Source organism: Cuculus canorus, chromosome 10 (genome assembly GCF_017976375.1).
Source record: "Cuculus canorus isolate bCucCan1 chromosome 10, bCucCan1.pri, whole genome shotgun sequence".
NCBI lineage: Eukaryota > Metazoa > Chordata > Aves > Cuculiformes > Cuculidae > Cuculus > Cuculus canorus.
The window spans coordinates 22,184,968-22,206,740 of NC_071410.1; the positions used below are offsets into that span (position 1 = coordinate 22,184,968).

General features: G+C 47.3%; 1 protein-coding gene across 1 annotated transcript in view; it reads left to right on the forward strand.

Annotated features, from left to right (window-relative positions):
* Positions 1 to 21,773, forward strand: part of C10H8orf48 (chromosome 10 C8orf48 homolog) — a 79,433-nt gene that overhangs the window by 34,550 nt on the left and 23,110 nt on the right. The window contains exon 7 of the mRNA XM_054075862.1: positions 11,736 to 12,415. Coding sequence (XP_053931837.1) covers positions 11,736 to 11,910 — 175 coding nt within the window. The 3' untranslated portion in view covers positions 11,911 to 12,415. The remainder of the gene's footprint in view (positions 1 to 11,735; positions 12,416 to 21,773) is intronic.

Here is a 21,773-nt window from a genome sequence, read left to right on the forward strand (position 1 = left end):
AGTTGTGTAGGCAAACCATCAGGAAAGGGCTGCACACTTAATAGCAAGAAAGCAACTATGGAATAGCTGCTTATGAACTGAGAGCCATCGACCCTCGGCACTGAACAAAGCCACGGTCCTGCAGAAAGGGTTTTCAGGCACTGGAACAGCTGCCCAGGGCAGTGGTGGAGTCACCATCCCTGGTGTGGGTTTAAAATACAGGCAGACGAGGTGCTCAGGGCTCTGCTTTAGTAGTGGACAGGTACGGTTGGACTTGATGGTCTCAAAGGTCTTTTCCAACCAAATGATTCTATGATAACATGGGATTCAAACTGAGGTGGTATAGGCAGTTTTAATGCTGGAGTTTCTGAATTTCTGAATACTTGACTTAGCATTTCAATAATCTTCTTTCAGCTTGGAATATTGTGTGTAATATATATAAATATTGCTTTTAAATAAAACTGGTTTGTCTCCAAGTCCTGTCACTTCCATCCTGCCTGCTGTCACCCTTTCTGGAGGAGAAGCAGCTGGTGTGCTAAAAGAAGTTATGGACTTTGAGATCCTGCAAGGTTAGGAACTGAGTGGTTGCAGGCAGATATTTACACAAATGCCTTCTTTTTTTTTTGCCTGCTAGATTCCTCCCACTGGATTTTATGGAGCAAAGTGTAAACATTTGCTTTGAGGAATTTTGTGGCGAATGATCCAAACAGTAACTTGATGGGGTTCCATCGTTCTTTGGTTTCAGTACAGGATGGGGGATGCTGTGATTGAGAGCAGCCCCGAGGAGAAGGACTTGGAGTGCTGGTTGATGAGAAGCTCAACGTGAGCTGGTAATGGGTGCTCACAGACCAGAAGCCAACGGTGTCCTGGGCTGCATCAAAAGAAGCATGGCCAGCAGGGTGAGGGAGGGGATTCTGACCCTGTATTCCTCTCTCGTGAGACCTCACCTGAAGTATTGTGTCCAGTTCTGGAATCCTCAATATATGAAGGAGATGGAGGTGCTGGAACAGGTCCAGAGGAGGCTACAAAGATGATTTGAGGCCTGGAGCACTTCCCATATGAGGACAGGCTGAGAGAGTTGGGGTTGTTCAGCCTGGAGAAGAGAAGGCTCTGAGGAGACCTTATAGTGACCTTCCAGAACCTGAAGGGGCTACAAGAAAGCTGGGGAGGGACTGTTTACAAAAGGCTTGGAGTGATAGGACGCGGGGCAACGGGTATAAACTGGAGAGGGGAAGATTCAGTCTAGACATAAGGGGGAATTTCTTCACAATGAGAGTGGTAAGGCACTGGCCCAGGTTGCCCAGAGCAGTGGTGGCTGCCCCATCCCTGGAGGTGTTCAAGGCCAGGTTGGAGTGGGATGTCCCTGCCCGTGGCAGCGTTGTTGGAACTGGGTGATCTTTAAGGTCCCTTCCAACTCAAATTATTCTATGATTCTCTGTGGCTTCTCTATCCGGTATTTTTACTTAATCAACAGAAAATTGGGGTTCTTCATAATTGCCAGTTGCAAGTTCGGTGTGGGCTCTTGGAGTCAAAGTGAGATCTGCAGGCTCTAATGTTAACAGTGGGAGAGATGCTGTGATCAGAATTTGGTTGAAATGCCTCTGTTCATTGTGTTTGGGCCAGAACAGAATACAGCTCCTGCTCCGAGAGCTGTGTGGGCTCTATCGTGCTAAAGATGAACACACCAACCAAAAATAGGTGATGAGCATTAAAGCGAGCATGTATGTGTTTGGTTGTAGGGAACAGGCTCAGTAAACAGGAACTTGTGGAGTTTACTCACTTACTGGGAAACAAAGGAAATTTTAAGACCTCTATTTTCGGAAGGAAATGGTAATCTTTACAGTGGTTCTGTTTTGTTTGTTGATTCTTGCATGGAGCGGAAATTAAAATTTATGAGTTTCTCTTAATCTCATAGTCTTGACACAAAATAAAGGGCCGTATTTTTATCTCCTTGAGAAGTGTCATTACATCTAACACTGTAAATGCAAATCAGTGACTAATGGTTTCACTTTTTTTAATTAATTTCCCATTTAATAACAGGTGGTCATTGTCTGCAGTGGTTGAAAAACTCACCCAGGATTGCTAGTGGCGGTGGAATAGAATCATAGAATTATGTAACAGTTTGGGTTTGAAGGGTCCTCAAAGACCATTCAGTTGCACCCCTTGTCATGGGCAGTGACACATCCCGCCACACTAGGGGACTCAAAGCCCCATCCCCACCCACACGTCCGGGGCTGGGGCAGCCACCACTGCTCTGGGCAACCTGGGTCAGGAACTCCCCATCCTCGTAGTGAAGAATTTCTTCCTAATGTCTAATCTAAATCTTCCTCGTTCCAATTTAAAGCTGTTTCCCCTCATCCTATCACTACAGGCCCTTGTAAAAAGTCCTTCCTCAGCTCACCTTCAGCTCCCATCAGGTACTGGAAGCTGCTCTAAGGTCTTCCTGCAGCCTTCTCTTTTCCAGGCTGAACAACACCGACTCTCTCAGCCTGTCCTTGTATCAGAGATGCTCCAGCCCTCTGATGATCTTCATAGCCCTCCTACAATATAGATTGATCAGGACCTGCAAGAGACAAGAGGAATGTTTTGCTCTGCACACAGCACTGTCTAGCCAAACGTGTTAGGTTGAAGGTTTATCTTCCTCTTGGGTGGGTCTCATCATCTCTGATAACGTATCCTGGAAACAGGACCAGCTTTTAGCCTTTTCGAGATGGCATCTTGATATCCTTGAGGCAATCCGTATTAGAACAAGATGAGAACTGAATCATAGAATCGTAGAATCACCAGGTTGGAAAAGACCTCTTGGATTGAGTCCAGACATTCCTATCTGCCACAACTGAGTGATCAGAGCTTCAGAGAAGATGAGACTGAGAGGAGACCTCATCACGCTTGAGCTTCCTCACCGGAATACAAGAAGGACAAGCAGGTGCTGAGCTCTTCTCTCTGGTGCCCAATGACAGGACCAGAGGGAATGACAGGAAGATGTGCCATGGGAGGGTTAGGTTGCATAATAGGAAAACTTGCTTCCCCCAGAGTGTGGTGGAGCAGTGGAACAGCTCCCAGGGAAGCAGTCATGGCACTGAGCCTTACTCTATTCCAGCAGCATTTGGCCAAGACCCTTAGCCCCACGGTGTGGATGTTGGGGTTGTTGGGTGCAGGGACAGGAGCTGGACTCAACGATCCTTGTGGCTTCCTTCCAACTCAGGACATTCTAGGATTCTATGAACTTGATCTGTTTTGTGTAACAAACACTTGATCCTTATGGTTTTAAAGGTGTTCTTTGACCGCTGTGGGCTGTAACCTATGCTTTTGCTGAGGGGAATCTTTTGCCTTCCTTTGCAATGGGGATTCTGGATGAATCTGGATTGCTGCAGAAGACTCAGTGCTCAGTTCATACCGTGGGACAGGAATTGTAGGGGGAGGAAAAAGACTATATGTCCAGAGAAGTGAGTTTTGGACACTTGCATATCACACGTACCAACTTGTTCTGATATGTGCACATATAGATCAAAAAGAAATGGACTTTCTTCAGAAGAGGTGTTTAAAAGAAACTATCATGAGTGTTTGTAAGTTACCAGGCAAGGCTCTGAATGGGAGCTGATGGATTCAGGTTCTGCCAGGGGTGTTCCATCTCGATAGTCCTTAACAATATTTTCCCTGTTTTCTAGGCAGAGATGGAAATTATGTTCAATGTGACCATTGTAGAGGAGGTATTGGCTTAGGGTCTTCTTAAACGGATTTACATACAGGATGAGACCATCCCGCAGTCGTAGCAAGCTTTGGTCGCAGTGCTGTGTTTGTACGCGAGGGCAGTTAAGCCACAGTATGGTCTTGCACCACATTCTGTGGACGGTTCCCTGAGACAAGGGGTGCCTTTTCACCCCCTTCTCGTGCGAGCCATCTGGTGTGTTCCCAGTGAGCTGACATTGATCTACTTCTCTTAGTCCAAACCCCTTTGCTGTAAGGAGGTTGTGGCTGGTTCTTTGCTCTATCCAGCCTCTATTCCTCATGAAATCCAATGTTCTCAGAGCCTTTCTGAAACTGGATTTGTGTTGGACAATGGCTTCAGAAGTTGTTACCACTGGGACTGTTTTGGATGGACACACACAGAAAACCGCCCAAGGAAAGAGGACTGTGAATACAACTGTTTGGACTAAGCCTGGATATTCAGAACAGAGTGATGTGTGGACAGCTGAATCTTGCATTCCAGTTTGATCTTCACTTTGGATAAGGGGGAACAGTTTTCAGCTGAAAGAGAGGAGATACCAACCATATCCTGGGCTGCATCCCAAGCAGTGGGACCAGCAGGGAGGGAGGGGATTCTGCCCCTCTGCTCTGGTGGGACCCCATCTGCAGCCCTGTGTCCAGTTCTGGAGTCCTCAGCACAGGGAGAGCACAGAGCTGTTGGAGCGAGGCCAGAGGAGGCCAGAGAGATGATCCGACGGCTGAAGCACCTCCCATACGAGGCCAGGCTGAGAGAGTTGGGGTTGTTCAGCCTGGAGAAGAGAGGGCTGCAGGGAGACCTTAGAGCAGCTTCCAGTTCTGAAGGGGCTCCAGGAAAGCTGTGGAGGGGCTCTTGATCAGGGAGGGCAGGGACAGGACGAGGGAGAACAGTTTTCAGCTGAAAGAGGGGAGATTGAGATGAGATCTTAGGGAGAAATGTTTTGCTGTGAGGGTGGGGAGGCCCTGGCTCAGGTTGCCCAGAGCAGTGGTGGCTGCCCCATCCCTGGAGGTGTTCCAGGCCAGGTTGGATGGGGCTTGGAGCAAGCTGGTCTAGTGGGATGGGGTTGGAACTGGATGGGTGTCCCTTCCAAACCAAACTATTCACCCAGGGAAGTGGTGGAGTCCCCATCCCTGGAAGGATTTAAAAGATGGGCAGATGAGGTGCTCAGAGATGGTTCAGCGGTGGACAGGTACAGTTGGACTCAATGATCTCGAAGGTCTTCCCAACCAAACGATTCTATGGTTCCATGATTCTGTGATTGCCACGAAGGGACAAAATTGGCTGGTGTGTCAGCTCCCTGGAAGGGCATGAGGGATAATCAATAGACAGTTGTTAATATGTTACATATTACATTATTAATTATTACTTCTACTGATAATAATACAGCAGAGTCCTACCATGATAAGGTGTGGCTAAGGCTGGGGTGAAGCCTTTCTGAAGGCTTTATCTGTTAAATGCCAGGATAAGGAACACAAAGCAGACAGGTCTGAGTACCTGCTTTTCCAGGGCAGTTTTGAAATAACAAGTGACACGAAGAAGTCTTCCCTAGACCTGCAGTGTATTGGGATGCAGATCCCAACCTTTGCTGGGAAAGCTCCAGCAGACAAAAGGTAATGGTTCAAAAACATCCTGTCAAAACACCACTTCTCCAGAGGCTGCTTTGCCAACCTTCTGTTGTAGGGGTTGTAAGTGTTATTAGAAACTAAGGCAGGCTTTGTCATGACAGAACGGCTTCAGCTGGTATTTCACATGCACGGTTCATATCTCAGCATCTGCTGAGCACCAAAATAACCACTCCAGCCACCTCTCTGAACCGAGAGTGGCAGGCGTGCTGAGCAGATCGGCTTCTCTTCATACCTCTCAGCCCGAGAGGTACAAGCCTTTAAGCAGTTTAAGCTCTTGCTTCCTGCTGCCCCTCTCCAAATTAAATCCCTTGATGCAGTAATCGGCATGGCCTGGTTGCCTGGAGCCTTAATACTTTTAATGAGGTCCAAACAAATTAACTGTTAAACAAGTTCTGAAGCAGCTTAGAGGGGACAGACTTTGGGAAGCAGACGATCAAAGCACAAAGCTGTAAAATGACTCCTGAAGTGTTAATAACTTATAATAAATTTTACAGGGAGAGAATTAAACTGTAGAAAGAGCAGCTCTGTCATTTTCTGCTTATTTAGAGAATCATGGTGGGGATGTAGAGCTGTGTGTGTTTCTGGAGGAAACTGGTGAGAAAACCTCCAGCTGTCCTAGGTGGTTTAAGGCAGTTCCAGTCCAAGAATGAAACAGAGGAACTGGATAGGGTGGATCTGTCTTCTGGGCATGAGTCCTGCTTGCAGACCTCACCAAGAGAGCAAAATGTGTTACTGCGCACTTCCATTCCCACTTGCCCTGCACCAGGTCAGTGAGCTGGATCCAGCCTTTCTGGAGAGCAGATAACCTGGGCAAAGCTATCCCCAGTAACCTGCTTCCCTGGCTGTGAGTAAGGACATGGTTTGACCTGGAAAACCTGCATCCTTAATAATACGTCCAAAATGACAGTCCAGCTGGTCCCGCTCTGTCATCTGTGTGTAGAAGGGGCCAAAGTTTGCTTTCTGTGCTCAGTAAATTTGAGAGTTCTCAAAGCACAAGAAACACAAACCTCTCTTCCAGTTTCTGAGACAGCTCTGAAGAGGAGGGGAAGAGAACTCCTCTTCAGAGCTGTCTCAGAAACTGGAAGAGGCCATGAAGATGATACGAGGGCTGGAGCACCTCCTGTATGAGGACAGGCTGGGAGAGTTGGGGTTGTTCAGCCTGGAGAAGAGAAGGCTGTGGGGAGACCTTAGAGCAGCTTCCAGTGCTGAAAGGGGCGCCAGGAAAGCTGGGGAGGGGCTCTGGATCAGGGAAGGCAGGGAGGACAAGGGGGAACATTTTTCAGGGAAAGATTGAGATGAGATCTTCAGAAAAAATGTTTTGCTGTGCAGGTGGGGAGGCCCTGGCCCAGGTTGCCCAGAGCAGTGGTGGCTGCCCCATCCCTGGAGGTGTCCAAGGCCAGGCTGGATGGGGCTTTGAGCAACCTTATCTGGTTAAAGATGTCCGTTCTCCTGCAGGGGGTTTGGACTGGATGACCTGTAAACGTCCCTTCCATCCCAAACTATTCCATGATTCTAGGAAACTGGTGTGGTTTTTCCATTCCTGCCTTCAGTCCTCTTCAGCTTTGCTCCTGCTAGTGTTCCTCGAGCTGGTGTCTGCTCTTCTGTTCTAGGCAGGAAGATAGAGCATTGAACTATTCTGTTTATTTTCCCTGCACCTTGCATCCATCGGAATGGCATCAGCCTGACTGGCACACCCTTCCCAGGGCTCTGTTGAGTGTCTGCAGCCCTGCTCCCTCCCCTTGTGCCTCCAGAGCCGCGCTGGCATCAGCCAGCACCAACCTGGACACCAGCCTGACAGTCATTACATTTTCAAACATGCACTTGTACCTTTAAAATGATTTCTAAACCTGTGATTCATTCTCAGTTCGTTGTTTGGTGTTTTATCTTACAACCATTAAAATTACTTTATAAATCAGGGAGCTGGGAATTTAGGAATAATGACGAATATGACACTGTGGATGAAAACCATGAGTTTTGCTAACACTGCAATAACATCCATTGCAGCTAGATATTATCAGAGATTATAGAATCATGGAATGGTTTGGATTGGAAGAGACCTCAAACCCATCCAGTTCCACGTCCCTGCCATGGGATCAGGGGCTCCAAGCCCCACTGGATCAGGGGCTCCAAGCCCCATCCAACCTGGCCTCGAACCCCTCCAGGGATGGGGCAGTCACCACTGCTCTGGGCAGCCTGGGCCAGGGCCTCCCCACCTTACAACTGGTTCACTTTTGTCTCTTAGATTTTATCCAGCTGTGAAAGCTTCCTTAGCCATGAGATATGCTTCCTAGTTGAAAATCAGGGAGCATGAAAGGGGACTGTAGATGTCTGTGCATCTCTGCATCACTGGGTCACTGCTGCAGAGAGCCCGTCTAATTAAAAGTGGGAATTCCTCATAAAACAGATTCTTTACAGGTTTTTTTACTAAAACTTAACTGTTTGATATGCTCTGAAAATGTGTTACTTCTGTGTATTCCATATGCATGAGAGTATCTGCATACTTTCATGTGTATGTGGGTATTTCAAACCTGAGAAAGTCACAGAATCACAGAATGGTTTGGGTTGGAAGTGACTTTAAAACCCATCCAGCTCCAACCCCACTGCCTTGGGCAGGGACACCTCCCACTGGCTTTGTGGCTTGAGCACAGCACTCACTGTGTCTGGACGTGCTCATCCATCTCTGAAGAGATGGTAGTGGGCAAGGAGTTGAAGTTAGTGTTGTGATGCATCCGCAGCTGGACAGAATGGTACTTGCTGTCTTTGTGATGCCGCCTGTGAGGAAAAGTGTATCCTGGTTCCCTTACTGCACCTAATGGGTGCAAAGAGCATAAGAGAATAAGCCTGAACCATTATAGCTGGGACTCTTTACTGGAAGCTCTGAGTGGATCAGTATGATGGGACCCAGTGGATCCATAAACCTGTCAGTCCCATCTTGAAAAGAGAACACTCACTGTGTCCCTTTATTCACTCACTCCTTGAAGGGTATTTTCATTGCTCACGGAGATGAATTTTCTAAAGCTCTGGGAAGGTTTGGGATCACATCCAGAAGAAGCAGGCCAGGCCTAGGGATACACAGCTTGCACTCTGGAAAACTTGTAGGAGATTGCAGGGAGGTGTAGAAACAGTAGCTAAACTAATATTTACATTTTCTCCTCACTTCTGATCATTGCAAATAGCGCAGAAGCAAGAGGATGGGAAGCTAGACAGGGTTGAATATTTTGTTCACTTAGTGCTTCCTCGTATCAAAGGTCCTGGTAAAACCAGCTCTGCACAGAGAAAGGGAAAGCAGGCATGTAAAGTGGATTTTTTTTTTCTTCTTTAAACAGAAGAAAATAGCAGTTCTAGGAATTTGACTTTAGCCTGCTACATGTGCACCTCACTAGACTGCAGAGCGGCAGAAGCGGCTTTATTGATTTGGAGTTTAGGCCAAAGCTCAATGAGGCGTGACTCAGAGGACCTGGGAAGGGGAAAAGCCAGGGCATGGAGAGGAATAGGTTAATCATGGTATCTGCAGAACTTGGATCTTCCATCCCTGAGGTAGCTGAGCACAATGTTCTTATTTTTGTACAGTTTTGCTGTTGCTGTTGCTGGTTATCTTGGAGTCTGCTCTCCATAGGTGTAGGGCGCTGCTCTCTGTAGTTGGTAGGAATTCTGAATGCTGATAGTTCACAAGATCAATACTTTTGCCTTTCAGAGCCTTTAAGTCTGGTCCCATATGAAAGGCGTTCCTCTTTAGTTACACTTTGGTGAGCTACTGCTCACTGGGAAGAGGAGGTACACGTTTAAGCTTGTGTTCAAAATGTCCTGAGAAAAGAAAAGCATAGAATCGCTTGGTTGGAAAAGGCCTTTGAGATCATTGAGTACAACCATACCTGTCCACTACTGAACCATACAGGGATGGAGCACCTCATCCACCCATCTTTGAACCTTTCCAGGAATAAGGACTCCACCAATTCCCTGGACAGCCATTCCCGTGGCTGGAGTTCCAGTGAGTCTCATTGCAGGCTGGCTGCTTGCAGGATTCCAGCTTTAGATGCACAGAGCAAAGCAGTGGAACTGAAAGCAACAGAGGAAGGGGAATCACTCCCTGAACTGCTCTAGGTGTTAGCAGCGACCAGACACAAACCATGCAGACCCACTGAGAGGTAAGTTAAAAGCCTTTTGGGTCATCTGCAAGCACTTTGTGGTGCAGAAAAGCAGTGTGGTCTCAAAATGCCTCTCATACAGAGAGTGTTTACTCAAGCAGCACAAAGCAAGAGCCCAGCTGGCTAGATTGACATGCACAGAATGTTGTCATTTGTCATCTGATCACTTCATATGAGGCAGTAGCGTGGTATTCACTGGTTCAGACTCTGCAAAGCAGGTTTGTGGTCACTGCATTGAAGAGTGCTTTCTGCTGACACAGGGCAGCCTGCTACTTGATCCCACTGCTGTCCTGATGGGCACAGATCTCTGCATGTCCTGTAGTGCCAGACTTTGTCTCCTCACAGTCACCAGTGAAGGTCAGAAAGCCTGCTCCAGAAGGCAGATACAATAAGCAAAAGAAAAGCTCTACCTCTCTTCTTTGTTATACATGTGTTCTCTTTAGCATGGGCACCACTTGAACTCTGCAGGTGGGAGGGTTGAGTTCAGTTCAACAGCAGTAAAAGTTCTTGCTGAGACAGTGCCAATTCATAGAATCATAGAAAAGTTGGAATTGGAAGGGACCTTAAAGATCATCTAGTGCTCAAGGCCCCATCCAGCCTGGCCTTGAACCTCTCAAGGGATGCGGCAGCCACCACTGCTCTGGGCAATCCATTCCAGTGCCTCTCCACCCTCATTGTGAAGAAATTCCTCCTTATGTCTAGTCTAAATCTGCCCCTCTCCAATTTAAAGCCATTCCCCATTGTCCTATCCCCACAAGCCTTTGTAAAAAGTCCCTCCCCAGCTTTCTTGTAGCCCCTTCAAGTACTGGAAGGTTGCTATAAGTTCTGCTTGGCCCCTTCTCTTCTCTAGGCTGAACAGCCCTCGGATCATCTTTGTAGCCTCCTCTGGACACGTTCCAACAGCTCCATATCCTTCTTATCTTGAGGATTCCGAAACTTTACACTATACTCCAGATGAGGTCTCACAGGAGAAGAATAGAGAAGCAGAATCACCTCCCTTGACCTGATTCTGCACCTCGCTTCCTCTCTTGTGAGACCAGAGACATGGCTCTCAGTGGGCCAGACCTGAAAAAGTGCTCTGATATGTTTAGCGCAAGAAGAGGGAAAATAATGAAAGTGCCTATGGCAACCAGTAAGGGCAGGAGAGGGGGAGACCTCGGCCTGATGGGAAATCCCACTGGAATTGTTGCTGGTGTCGGTACACCCTGTGCTCCCAGTGAGAGATTGATGATGATGATACTTCTTTGGTGGCATGAGGACCATCCAGCACATCCTCTCCGCCTTACAGACAGCAGCTGTCTACCCTCCCCAGGAATGCTGCATGGCTACAGGTGCTGAAAGGGGCTGATTTGATTGTTGGTCACTGCTACTGACACCTTCCACACTCAGAGACACGCTGTAGAGCCAGATATTCACTGATGCTCCATAAGGTTATCTGGTTTCCTCTTAACTCTGCTGTTTCCTAGTTTGTGGGGAAGGCTCCTAATGCCAGCCCTGGTATTCTGCTCCTTCCCAAATGGTCCCTGAGAGGAGGCACCTGGCACTCTCTGAGTCTCTGCGCTGCTCAGATAATATTAGTGACAGCTCCAAGGGAAACAGCTGCCTGCCAGCCTTTGACTCTATGCTCTGCATTATGAATGGTCCTGAACACAATTCTCTCTCCACGGACGTGCAGTTTACCTTGCTAGGAGGAATTCATTGCCCCAGGTTTCCAGCTACTCCGTTAGTGTTCCTGCGGCTGGAGAAAGAGGCACTTGTGCTAATGACAGCATAGGAGGAATGTCCAGTACCTGAAAGGGGCCTCCAGTATCTGAAGGGGCTACAAGAAACCTCGGGAGGGACTGTTTACAAAGGCTTGGAGTGATAGGACATGGGGCAATTGCTATAAACTGGAGAGGGGCAGATTTAGACTAGACATAAGGAAGGATTTCTTCACGATGAGAGTGGTGAGGCACTGGAACAGGTTGCCCAGGGAAGTGGTGGCTGCCCCATCCCTGGAGGTGTTCAAGGCCAGAGTGGATGGGGCTGTGAGCAATTGGATCCAGTGGAAGGTGTCCCTGCCCATGGCAGGGGGTGGGACTGGATGGGCGTTGAGGTCCCTTCCAACTCAAACCATTCTGTGCTTGTCTCAAATCATCTTCAGCTGCCCACGGTGTCTTTGTGTCTACTGAACTTTAACACTTCTTATCTAAAAGAACAGAAAATACAGGAGTGTAAGAAGTGCCAGGTTTCAGGCTACATAATTCTCCCTGTCTTCCCTAGAATTCCCCAGGAGCTGAGCACATCAAGCATCTTGCAAGGGGATAACTGTGTCGGAGCAGCCATCTTCCATGCTTGTAGAAGCCTGCTTTCCAAAGATGAGGCATTTCACAGGCTACCAAGTACTGCAGAGAGCTCCTACACAGTGAGGCTGCTCAGCTTTCCTTTTCTTCCCTGAACTACTTATTCCGCGTTCAAAGCAAACAGGCAGGTAGCACACAGGGGACGCAGGGCTTCTCCTCCCCAGAGGCCTTATTATGCATGTGCCTGCAGGGCTCTTATGGAGCTGGATGCCCTGCAGCACCAACCCCTTCTTGGCAAACAGACCCGTCCTCTGCTGGAACACAACACCCCAGCCACCAGAGAAGCCCCCGAGTCATTCTCCAGATTTACGCTATGGAGTGGTAAAACATTTCTTTGTGCCTTAATATAGAAGCAAAGGAGACAAACACAAAGATTCAGTGTCTGAAGGAGCTGGCAAGGCCATTCCTAAGTCTCTGTGTGAAATTTTGACTTGTGTTTGCAGAGGTCTTTGGTGCTTTTGCCTGCTTCTGCTTTCCGACTGCTGGACCTGCCTTTATTCCGCCCACCAGAGATGTGCACCCCCGATCCATAGAGTCCTGCTTGTAGCCCTGCTCGCTTTGTCTATTGCAATGCCTAACTGCACCGTGCTGGCTTAACAGGTGAGATTTGAATTGCTTCACTTAAATCTGAAGCAGATGTTTCTCCTTATCATGATAAGGTTTGCCTTTTCCCTTACTTCCTCCCTTCTATCTCCGGCCTCTCTTGGCTTCCCTTGGTAAAAATGACACACTTCTCCAAGGAAAGAACAATTCTGAGGGAAACAAATGGAAGGAAAGACTGCATGAGAAGCCCACCACTGATAACTGCTTCTTATGACAGCAGAACTTCTGTATTTGTGTGTGCATGTGGGTGTGCGTGGGCATTTGAGAAAGGAAAAGTCTTCAGGTTTGAGGTCTCATATTCTTTGCAACAAGAAAATTATTTCAGGCTTAAAGCAGCATTTGACTGATCTTTAAATAGAATTCTTGTTCAAGGAGGTGAGCATTGGAGACAACCAGTAACAGCATCGACCCTGCAGTGAGTTACATTAAGGTAAGTCTCCATGGACATAGTTCTTGTTCTGAAAACAGAACGAATCTTAAATATTGTTTCTTTGGATTTTCTTCACTAAAAGTGAAGAAGCATTATTGGCTTTCTCACACTTTTCTTAAGTCTGCTTTGCATGAATTTGCCTTTCTTCATCTGTCAGGAGTCTTTTCTTGAAATGAGGTGGTTTGATCCTTATTGGTGGATCAGGAATTGGGTGGATGGTTGCACTTAAAGAGTTGTGGTCACTGGCTCAATGTCCAAGTGGGGACTGGTGATGAGTGCTGTTCCGCAGGGGTTGGTATCGAGACCAGTGTTGTTGAACATCTTTGTCACACATGTGGGCAGTGGAACTGAAGGGATCTTCAGTGAGTTTGCCAGTGACACTAACCGTTGTGGTGGGACTGACACGCTGGAGGGAAGGGATGGATCCAGAGGGACATGGACAGGCTGGAGAGGTGGGGCTGTGAGAACTTCATGGAGTTTAACAAGGTCGAGTGTCCTGCACCCGAGTTGGAGCAATCCCGAGCATAAATACAAGCTGGGCAGAGAATGGATTGGGAGCAGCCCTGAGCTTCTGAAGGACTTGGGGTGCTGGGGATGAGAAGCTCAATGTGAGAAACATTTGCCCACAGCCCAGAAACCAACCGTGTCCTGGACTGCATCTAGAGCAGCAGGACCAGCAGGACAAGGGAGGGGATTCTGCTTGTCTAGTCTCCCTGAAAAACCTTGGTCCTGTTGGACTACAACATTGGCAAAATTGTCATGTGAGGTTAGTGGAACTGTGGAACAACATTATCAGAGTTATGCTTTGTGTGATTTATATCATGATACTAAGGGGGTCTACAGGAAGGCTGGGGAGGGGCCCTTGATCAGGGAGTGCAGGGATAGGACAAGAGGGAACAGTTTTCAGCCAAAAGAAGGGAGATTGAGGTGAGATCTTGGGGAGAAATGTTTTGCAGTGAGGGTGGGGAGGCCCTGGCCCAGGTTGCCCAGAGCAGTGGTGGCTGCGCCATCCCTGGAGGGGTTCAAGGCCAGGTTGGATGGGACTTTGAGCAGCTGGATCCAGTGGGAGGTGTCCATGCCCATGGCAGGGGGTGGGACTGGATGGGCTTTGAGGTCCCTTCCAACCCAAACTACTCTGTGATTATGTGAAAATTTTGTGGGCTGCCAAAGGCAGTTTAAACTGGAAGATGTCAGCTGATGGGAAGAGTGCCACTGAATAGTAATCTCTGAGGTGTTTCATCGCAAGTATCCTGACCAGGAATGGCCATTCTGCCCCAACGGATGGAAAATGGGTGACATTAACAATATAAAAGGGTGGCAATGCCATTCTGAACAAGAGAGAAGAAATGAAGCAGGTTGCTGCTGTGTGTAGGTGTGGTGGAGGGAGGTATCCAGGTGCTCCAGCTTTAGGATCTGACTAGCACTGAGCTAGCACTCAAGGTGTATTTTCACTCGGTAACTTGTGCCTTGTGTTTGTGTGGCTAACGTGTACCTCAGGGATTTGAGATGACAGCTGGGAAAGAAATTAGATGCTCAAATTACATTTGGTTTATATTCTTCTTTTGTAATCCTCTTTCTCACTTAATAGTTAAGGGCCTACCTTTTTTTCTGAGCTAGAATCAGTGCTTTCACCTTTAATCTGCTTGACGCTGAGTGAATTCAAATGAAGCCAGCGAACACAAACCAGATTACTTCTCTGGAGGGAACATATCCATATAGAATGGTAAATGGAGGAAAGCTCTTGACATGTATCTGCCGGTTGAGGTGAACCCTACGGTCAAATATGTCTCCTGCTCTTCAAGAATGAGCTTGAATACTGTTATTGCCAGTCTTTATGGTCTCAAGTTGCACCAGGGAGGATTCAGATTAGACGTAGGGAAGAATCTCTTCACTGAAAGGGTTCTCAGGCACTGGAACCTGCCCAGGACAGTGGTGGAGTCTCCGTCCTGGGAGGGATTTAAAAGCTGGACAGATGAGGTACTCGGGGATGGTTTAGAAGTAGACAGGTATGGTTGGGCTCGATGAGCTCTAAGGTCTTTTCCAACTGAACTATTCTATGATTCTAAGATATTATGATTCTATAGCAGCTGCCGGCTGTGAGGAATAAGTCTCTATGTCAGTAGACATCAACAACATATTCATGCGATGACCCCCAGTCATCACAGCGAGCTGGACAGCTTCAAAGATAATTGATCGGAATATGAGATTGGTTAAAATTAGTCTTGGATTTCAATAAAAGAAGTTGATTCTACATAAATAGCAGTGCAGCCAAGGTCTCGGTTTCTCACGTGTGGTTTCCATACCTTACACAACATCCCATCACTATGGTTTTTCATTAAAAACTTAATAATTAGACCCCAGCTCCTTGGGACTGCAGTCTGCTTGGCTTCAAACAAGCTAGTGATAAACAAGTCCTTCATGCTTGTCGCACTGTGGCTCTGTGCTAATAATGATTCTAATAAAAACCTTCCAGGCGGGATGAAGGCTACGGAAAGGATTTGACAGTGGGTAGGGTCTGTATGGGGCTGGTCTGCAGGCTCCTTGCCGTAGAGGTGACTGGAGGGAGAAATTCTCCCCTTCTTGTGCCATGCCTGCCTAAACTTGAAAGATCCTCATGCAAAGGTGTGTCCCCAAGAAAAGAAATGTGGAAGTGGTGTCATTTCAGTGGGATAAACCAATAATCCTGTCCCTGTGTGTGTTGGGGAAGGACATCCTCTCTGCTGAGTGTAATGCAGTTTCAAAGGCGGTGGAAGCTGGAAGATGCAAGTTAAGATGTTGAGCTACAAAAATAGTTGTAGACCCGAATGCGTGATACGACATTACACAAAAGGATCAATGGGAGTGAGAGGAGCGTTCAACTTTGCTTTTTAATAGGCAGTGTGGGACACAGTCATGCTCTAAAGAACCGGACTCAAACACAATCACCATGTCTTCATCTAAATGGTGGACCCCATGCTCGTAGGGGAAAAGAACGGCTCACATTTGTACAGAGGAAAATTATCCTCATCGCATTGGAAATAAGAGCACAGAATAGGGATGAGGAGCTTTGAAAAATGCCCTTGAAGTGTGAAGATGCCCAGAAAAGCTGCTGTGACCTACTGATAACATTAGCTTAGAGTGACTGCCAGCAACGTCTCCCCTCCTGTGGAGAGGAAAACATCATAGGACTGTGAACACTCATTTCCAGAGGTTAGAGAGGAAGGACTTTCAGGGTGTAGAGAGGCAAGCCAAGCAAGGAATGGCAGGCCATGGTGGGGAGATACTTCTGCCTGATGAGGCACTGAGTTGTCTCATCCTCTTGGGTATTTCTTCACTTGGCTGTGGTCCTCCACGGAAATGACGCTCTACAGATGGGACTTTGTGATATCAATGCATGGCAGTAATCATGGCCTCAAACTGCACCAGGGCAGGTTCAGATTAGACATCAGGAAAAATTCCTTAACCGAAAGGGTTCTCAGGCACTGGAACGGCTGCCCAGGGCAGTGGTGGAATCTTCATCTCTGGAGAGGTTTAAGAGCTCGGCAGGTGAGGTGCTTGGGGATCTGGTTTAGTAGTGGACATGTGCAGTTAGACTTGATGAAAAATCTTTTCCAACCAAGTGATTCTATGACTCCTTTCCTGTCCAAAAAATTATCTCCTGCTGTGGCTTGTTTGGGGCACAGACTCTGCAGCCAAAAGGTTCAGACCTGTGTCCTCCAAAGAGGCTCTGTCTGTGTAAACACACAGCAGGTGTCAGCAAGTTAAAGCTGTTTCTCATTCTGTATTTGAAAATGAGCTTAAATGCCAGGGGTGAGGTAATGTTCACTTACATTTAGATTCTATTTCTGTTTATTTTTATTCCCATTAACTGGATCTAGATTCTAAGTGTGATAGTTTTAAATCCATCCAGGGTCTCTTTGATAGGAAAAGCTCATTTTTTTACTTAGGGCCGGCCAAATTTTGCGCCTTACTGATTCAATAAATGAAGAAGAATGACAGGTAGAAGGGGAAATGGATGTTTCCTCCCCAGGGGAAGGCTTATAAATTTGATATGAACTGTTTCTATAGGAAATGTTTCCTCTGACTGCTGTTAAAATGGCTCTGGAAGGAAGTTAAATGGCATCATCCACCTCGGGTTTGTCCTGCATATGCAGAGCTGGAGAGATGCTTTAGTTTTAACAAATCTCCTGCTCCATATTCCATAAGCATGAACTGCCTGTATGTGAGAGAAGGCTCAAAAATAGCTGCACGTCTCTGAGCTGCTGCCTGTCTCTGTGCAATGCTGTGGTGTGCTCTGACACTCCCAAGGGCTCTTTGGGAGGTCGGAGCTACCACAGCACACTGCAATTAGTGATGTCCTCGTTTGCAGATAAACAACACTTCACAGAATCGTAGAATGGTTTGGATTGGAAGGGACCATGAAGGTCATCTGGTCCAACTCCCAAGCAGTGAGCGGGTATGGCTTCAACCATATCAGGTTGCTCAGAACCCCATCAACATAGCTGTGAACACCTCCAGGGATGGAGCAGCCACAGCTTCTCTTGCTCCACTGCCCTTGCAGGAAAACATTTCTTCATAGAATCATAGAGTGATTTGAGTTGGAAAGGACCTTAAAGCCCACCCAGTTCCAGCCTCCCACCAGGTCAGGTTGGCTCCATCCAACCAGGCCTTGAACACCTCCAGGAATGGGGCAGCTGCCACTTCTCTGGGCAACCTGTTCCAGGGCCTCCCCACCTTCATTGTGAAGAAATTCCTCATTATGTCTAGTCTAAATCTGCCACTCTGCAATTAAAAGCCATTCCCCCTTGTCCTGTGGCTCCATGCCTTTATAAAAAGTCCCTCCCCAGCTTTCCTGGAACCCCTTTCACTACTGGAAGGTTGCTATAAGGTCTCCTTGGAGCCTTCTCTTCTCCAGGCTGAACAACCCCAACTCTCTCAGCCTGTCCTCCTGTGGAAGGTGCTCCAGCCCTCAGATCACGTCCATGGCTCCTCTGGACCCGTTCCAACAGCTCCATCTCCTTCTGATGTTGAGGGTTCCAGAACTGGACACAGTACTCCAGGTGAGGTCTCACAAGAATGGAATAGAAGGGCAAAATCCCCTCCCTCACCCTGCTGGCCACGCTGCTTTTGATGCAGCTCAGGACATGGTTTGTTTCTGGGCTGCGAGCGCACATTGCAGTGTCATGTTGAGCTTCTCATCTATCAGCACCCCAAGTCCTTCTCCTCGGGGCTGCTCTCCATCGCATTATCCCCCATCCTTTATTGAAACCGGTTATTCCCCCAGCCCAGGTACAGGACCTTACGCTTGGCCTTGTTGAACCTCATGAGGTTCGCACAACCCCACTTCTCCCACTTTTCCAGGTCACTCTGGATGACATCCCGTCCTTCCAGTGTGGCAACTGTACCACTCAGCTTGGTGTCATCTGCAAACTTGCTGAGGGTGCACTCGATCTTGCAGTCTGTGTCATTCATGAAGATGTTAAACAGCACTGGTCCCAGTAAAGACCTCTGAGAGAGACCACTTTTCGCGGATCTCCATCTGGACATCAAACCTTTGACCACTTCTTCCTAATTTCTAACCTAAACCTTTCCTCTTTTAGTTTAAAACCATTCTGCCTTATCCTATTGCTACAGGTCCTATGCAAGTTTCTCCCAGTCTTTCTCATAAGCCCTCACATAGAACCATAGAACAGTTTGAGTTGGAAGAGAACTTAAAGATCATCTAGTTCCACCCCCCCTGCCATGGGCAGGGACATCCCACTAGATCAGACTGCCCTGAATAATAGCAATGCAGGAATTCAAGTAGTTTCTCCCCCTCTTTGTACCCCGAGAGCTTGGGGCAAAGACAAAGGAGCCAGAGCATGGATGGTATCTGGAAATCCAGACTCAGAACAGTGGAGTGGGGGAGTAAGGCAGGTACCTCAGTGCTTCTGAGCATTGGGTTGATTTATTCTCCTAGAAAGATGGAGGAGTTTTATCTTGAGCAGAAACGGAAGTGATAACGCTGAGGGTCACTGGCAAGATTTCTTCAAGTACCTACTCCCATAAATACCCACAAGGATTATGGGGTTCCTTAATGGGATGGTATTGAGAGAGTTGCTGGAATAATTAGTTTTCTATTAGGACACATACAATGTTTGGCATCTCTAAAAGCTCTTGTTTCAGGGTCTCTACAGACACAAACTGCTGGATTCACCTCCTTGCACTTGCTTCAGGACGAAGAGGTTTACAAGAGCCCTTGTTTTTAATTTAAGATCCTGAGATAATTACATGGCTTCAGGAGGCAGGAGACTCATTGTGCGCTGACTCAATCGAACCAAGCATGTGCATGGGAGAAGAGACAAGCCCCAGCTAGGAAGAAAGCTCTTTATTGTGCACAGATAGTTACATTAGACTAATATTACAAAGGCTGCAAATTGAAGAACTCTGCAGCCAGAAAACAGCAAAATGAAGGCTGATTTTATGAATTTCATGAGCCCCTTTGCCGATGTACATTGTGATACACTGCTTAATTACATGGTCACCTCTTTTTGCCTGTGAACTGCTGTCTTGAGGTTAGGAATTGTGGACTGCTTTATGTAGCATTAATTTACTTTTTTAGTAGAGTACCCAAGCTGAATGTCCAGGCACTTTCCACTCCTGTTTTCTCTTACAGTGACTTGCTCCATCAGGGAACACCAGAATGCAGAACATACAGAATGATAGAATATTTTGGGTTGGAAAGGACCTTAAAGATGATCCTGTTCCAACAGCCCTGCCATGGGCAGGGACACCTCCCACTGGATCAGGGGGATCAAAGCCCCATCCAACCTAGCCTTGAACACCTCCAGTGATGAGGCAGCCACAGCTTCCCTGGGCAACCTGGGCCAGGGCCTCACCACTCTCATTGTGAAGAAATTCTTCCTTATGTCTAGTCTAAATCTGCGCCTCTCCAGTTTATAGCCGTTGCCCCTCGTCCTATCACTCCTTGCCTTTGTAAGAAGTTCCTCTGAAACTTTGTTGTAGGATGCAACTTCTCCTTCAGACTGCCACAGGTCGAGCAGAAGAGATATGGCTCCCTTTTATCCACTAGTGAGGCTGCATTATGTCGGTAAGCTCAGAGATATTGGTCTCCTCAATGAACCAGCTTTGCTCCTTGTAATGAGATTTGCTGTGCAACTAATTGTGTTGGGCATTTCCAATCTTTCAAACACACTGAGCCATACTTACAAAAGGCCTAAGCTGAAGCAGCTCGAACAAACTTAGGGAATTTGATCCTTTAAATAGATTCAATTGGATTCACAGACAGAAATTCATCAACCCCCCTAAAGATACTTTTTCATAGAATCACGTAATCATAGAATCGTGGAGTGAATTGGGTTGGAAGGGACCTCAAAGCCCATCCATTCCACCCCCTGCCATGGGCAGGGACACCTCCCACTGGATCAGGGGCTCGCAGGAAAACATTTCTCCCTAAAATCTCATCTCAGTCTCCCCTTTTGCAGCTGAAAACTGTTCCCCCTCATCCTGTCCCTGCCTGCCCTGACCCTCCCCAGCTTTCCTGGAGCCTCTTTCAGGACTGGAAGCTGCTCTAAGGTCTCCCTGGAGCCTTCTCTTCTCCAGGCTGAAAAACCCCAAATCTCTTAGTCTGTCCTCATTTTGTTGCTGTTGTTACAGCTTTTATTTCCTTACCTACTTGCTTGCAGTTTTGGTATTTCTCAAGTCACTACCTCTTCATTTGCTGCTATCCTCTCTTGCTCCCTTCCCCACCAGGACTATCAGGAGCAACAGGATTTTAAAATACCCTTCTTGTCAGAATGGATCCATATCCACTGAGTATGTGATTGGGGACTTTGGTGACTATGTACTGCTCTGAGGCTGGTCTTGTGCCTCTTTTTGCTACCACCATCAAGTAGGTCCAGTAAGTCCTTCAGAGTAACTGCAGTTCTGTTCTGCTCCTTGTGTCATACATACCAGTCCCAAGCCGAAGTGCAGACCAGTCACTGTTCAGGACAGTAGTCTTCATGGCAATGGAAGCTTGATATCATCCTTCTTGAGTGGTGTTGGTGAGTACCACTCAGAGCTGAAGGTTAGGAATAGGTGTCAAAGCATCTTTGCTACTGAGAATAATCTTCCCAACGCTAGCTTGAGAAAACCAACCATCTCCCTTTGATCCTTACAGATACTCCATCAGAAGCAGCTTTGCCTTTCATTTGATAATGAAAACACTGCAAACAAAGAAAGAGAAATGGGCTGTGTCCTCAGTGTGCAAAGAGCCAAAGGCAGGCAGAGCAGTGTGTGTGAGTAACAAAGCAAGTGGTGAGCAAGGACACCTAATTTATTGAAGAGTTATTGGGGCACATTCTCTTCTCTTTCCAGCTCCACACTTTGTAGAGATAGGCCCTTCGTTGTAGCCTAATAAGGAGTCCAGAATCTGGAATAATGTGTGCTTCCACTATCAGAAAACAGACCTGAAGGTTTTCTCAGCCCTTTAACAGACACGGACAGACTTGCAGCATTTTTGTCTGCAGCTTTGATTAAACTCTTGCTAAGTTTCCCTTTGTCGATACATTCCCTTTCAGGCAAAGGTGAAGAGTAGGAGAGTAAAACAGCTGATGTCTGGGAGCTGGTGGGCTCCTGTCTCTATCCCTAATGACCCAGACAGATCTCAGCTACTTGTTGCCTTCTCCTGATCAGCGTCTTGACTGTTTGGGTCATGTGGCTTATGAAACGCCTTGCTTTGTGAGAGCCCTGACTGAGATGATTACAGTTTTCCCGTGTCAGAAGACCAAACTGGCTCAATCCTTGTCAGGGTGTTTTAAAGCCTTAAAAAGAGCCAAACCTCCACTGCTCACAGGAGCCCAGGGATTTTCCTGCTTTTTAAGTTTAGGCTACACCTTTAGGGTCTTACTAATCTAACTTATCAGAGATATCAAAAGGAGTTAGCAAGAAACTCTTGCTCTTTGA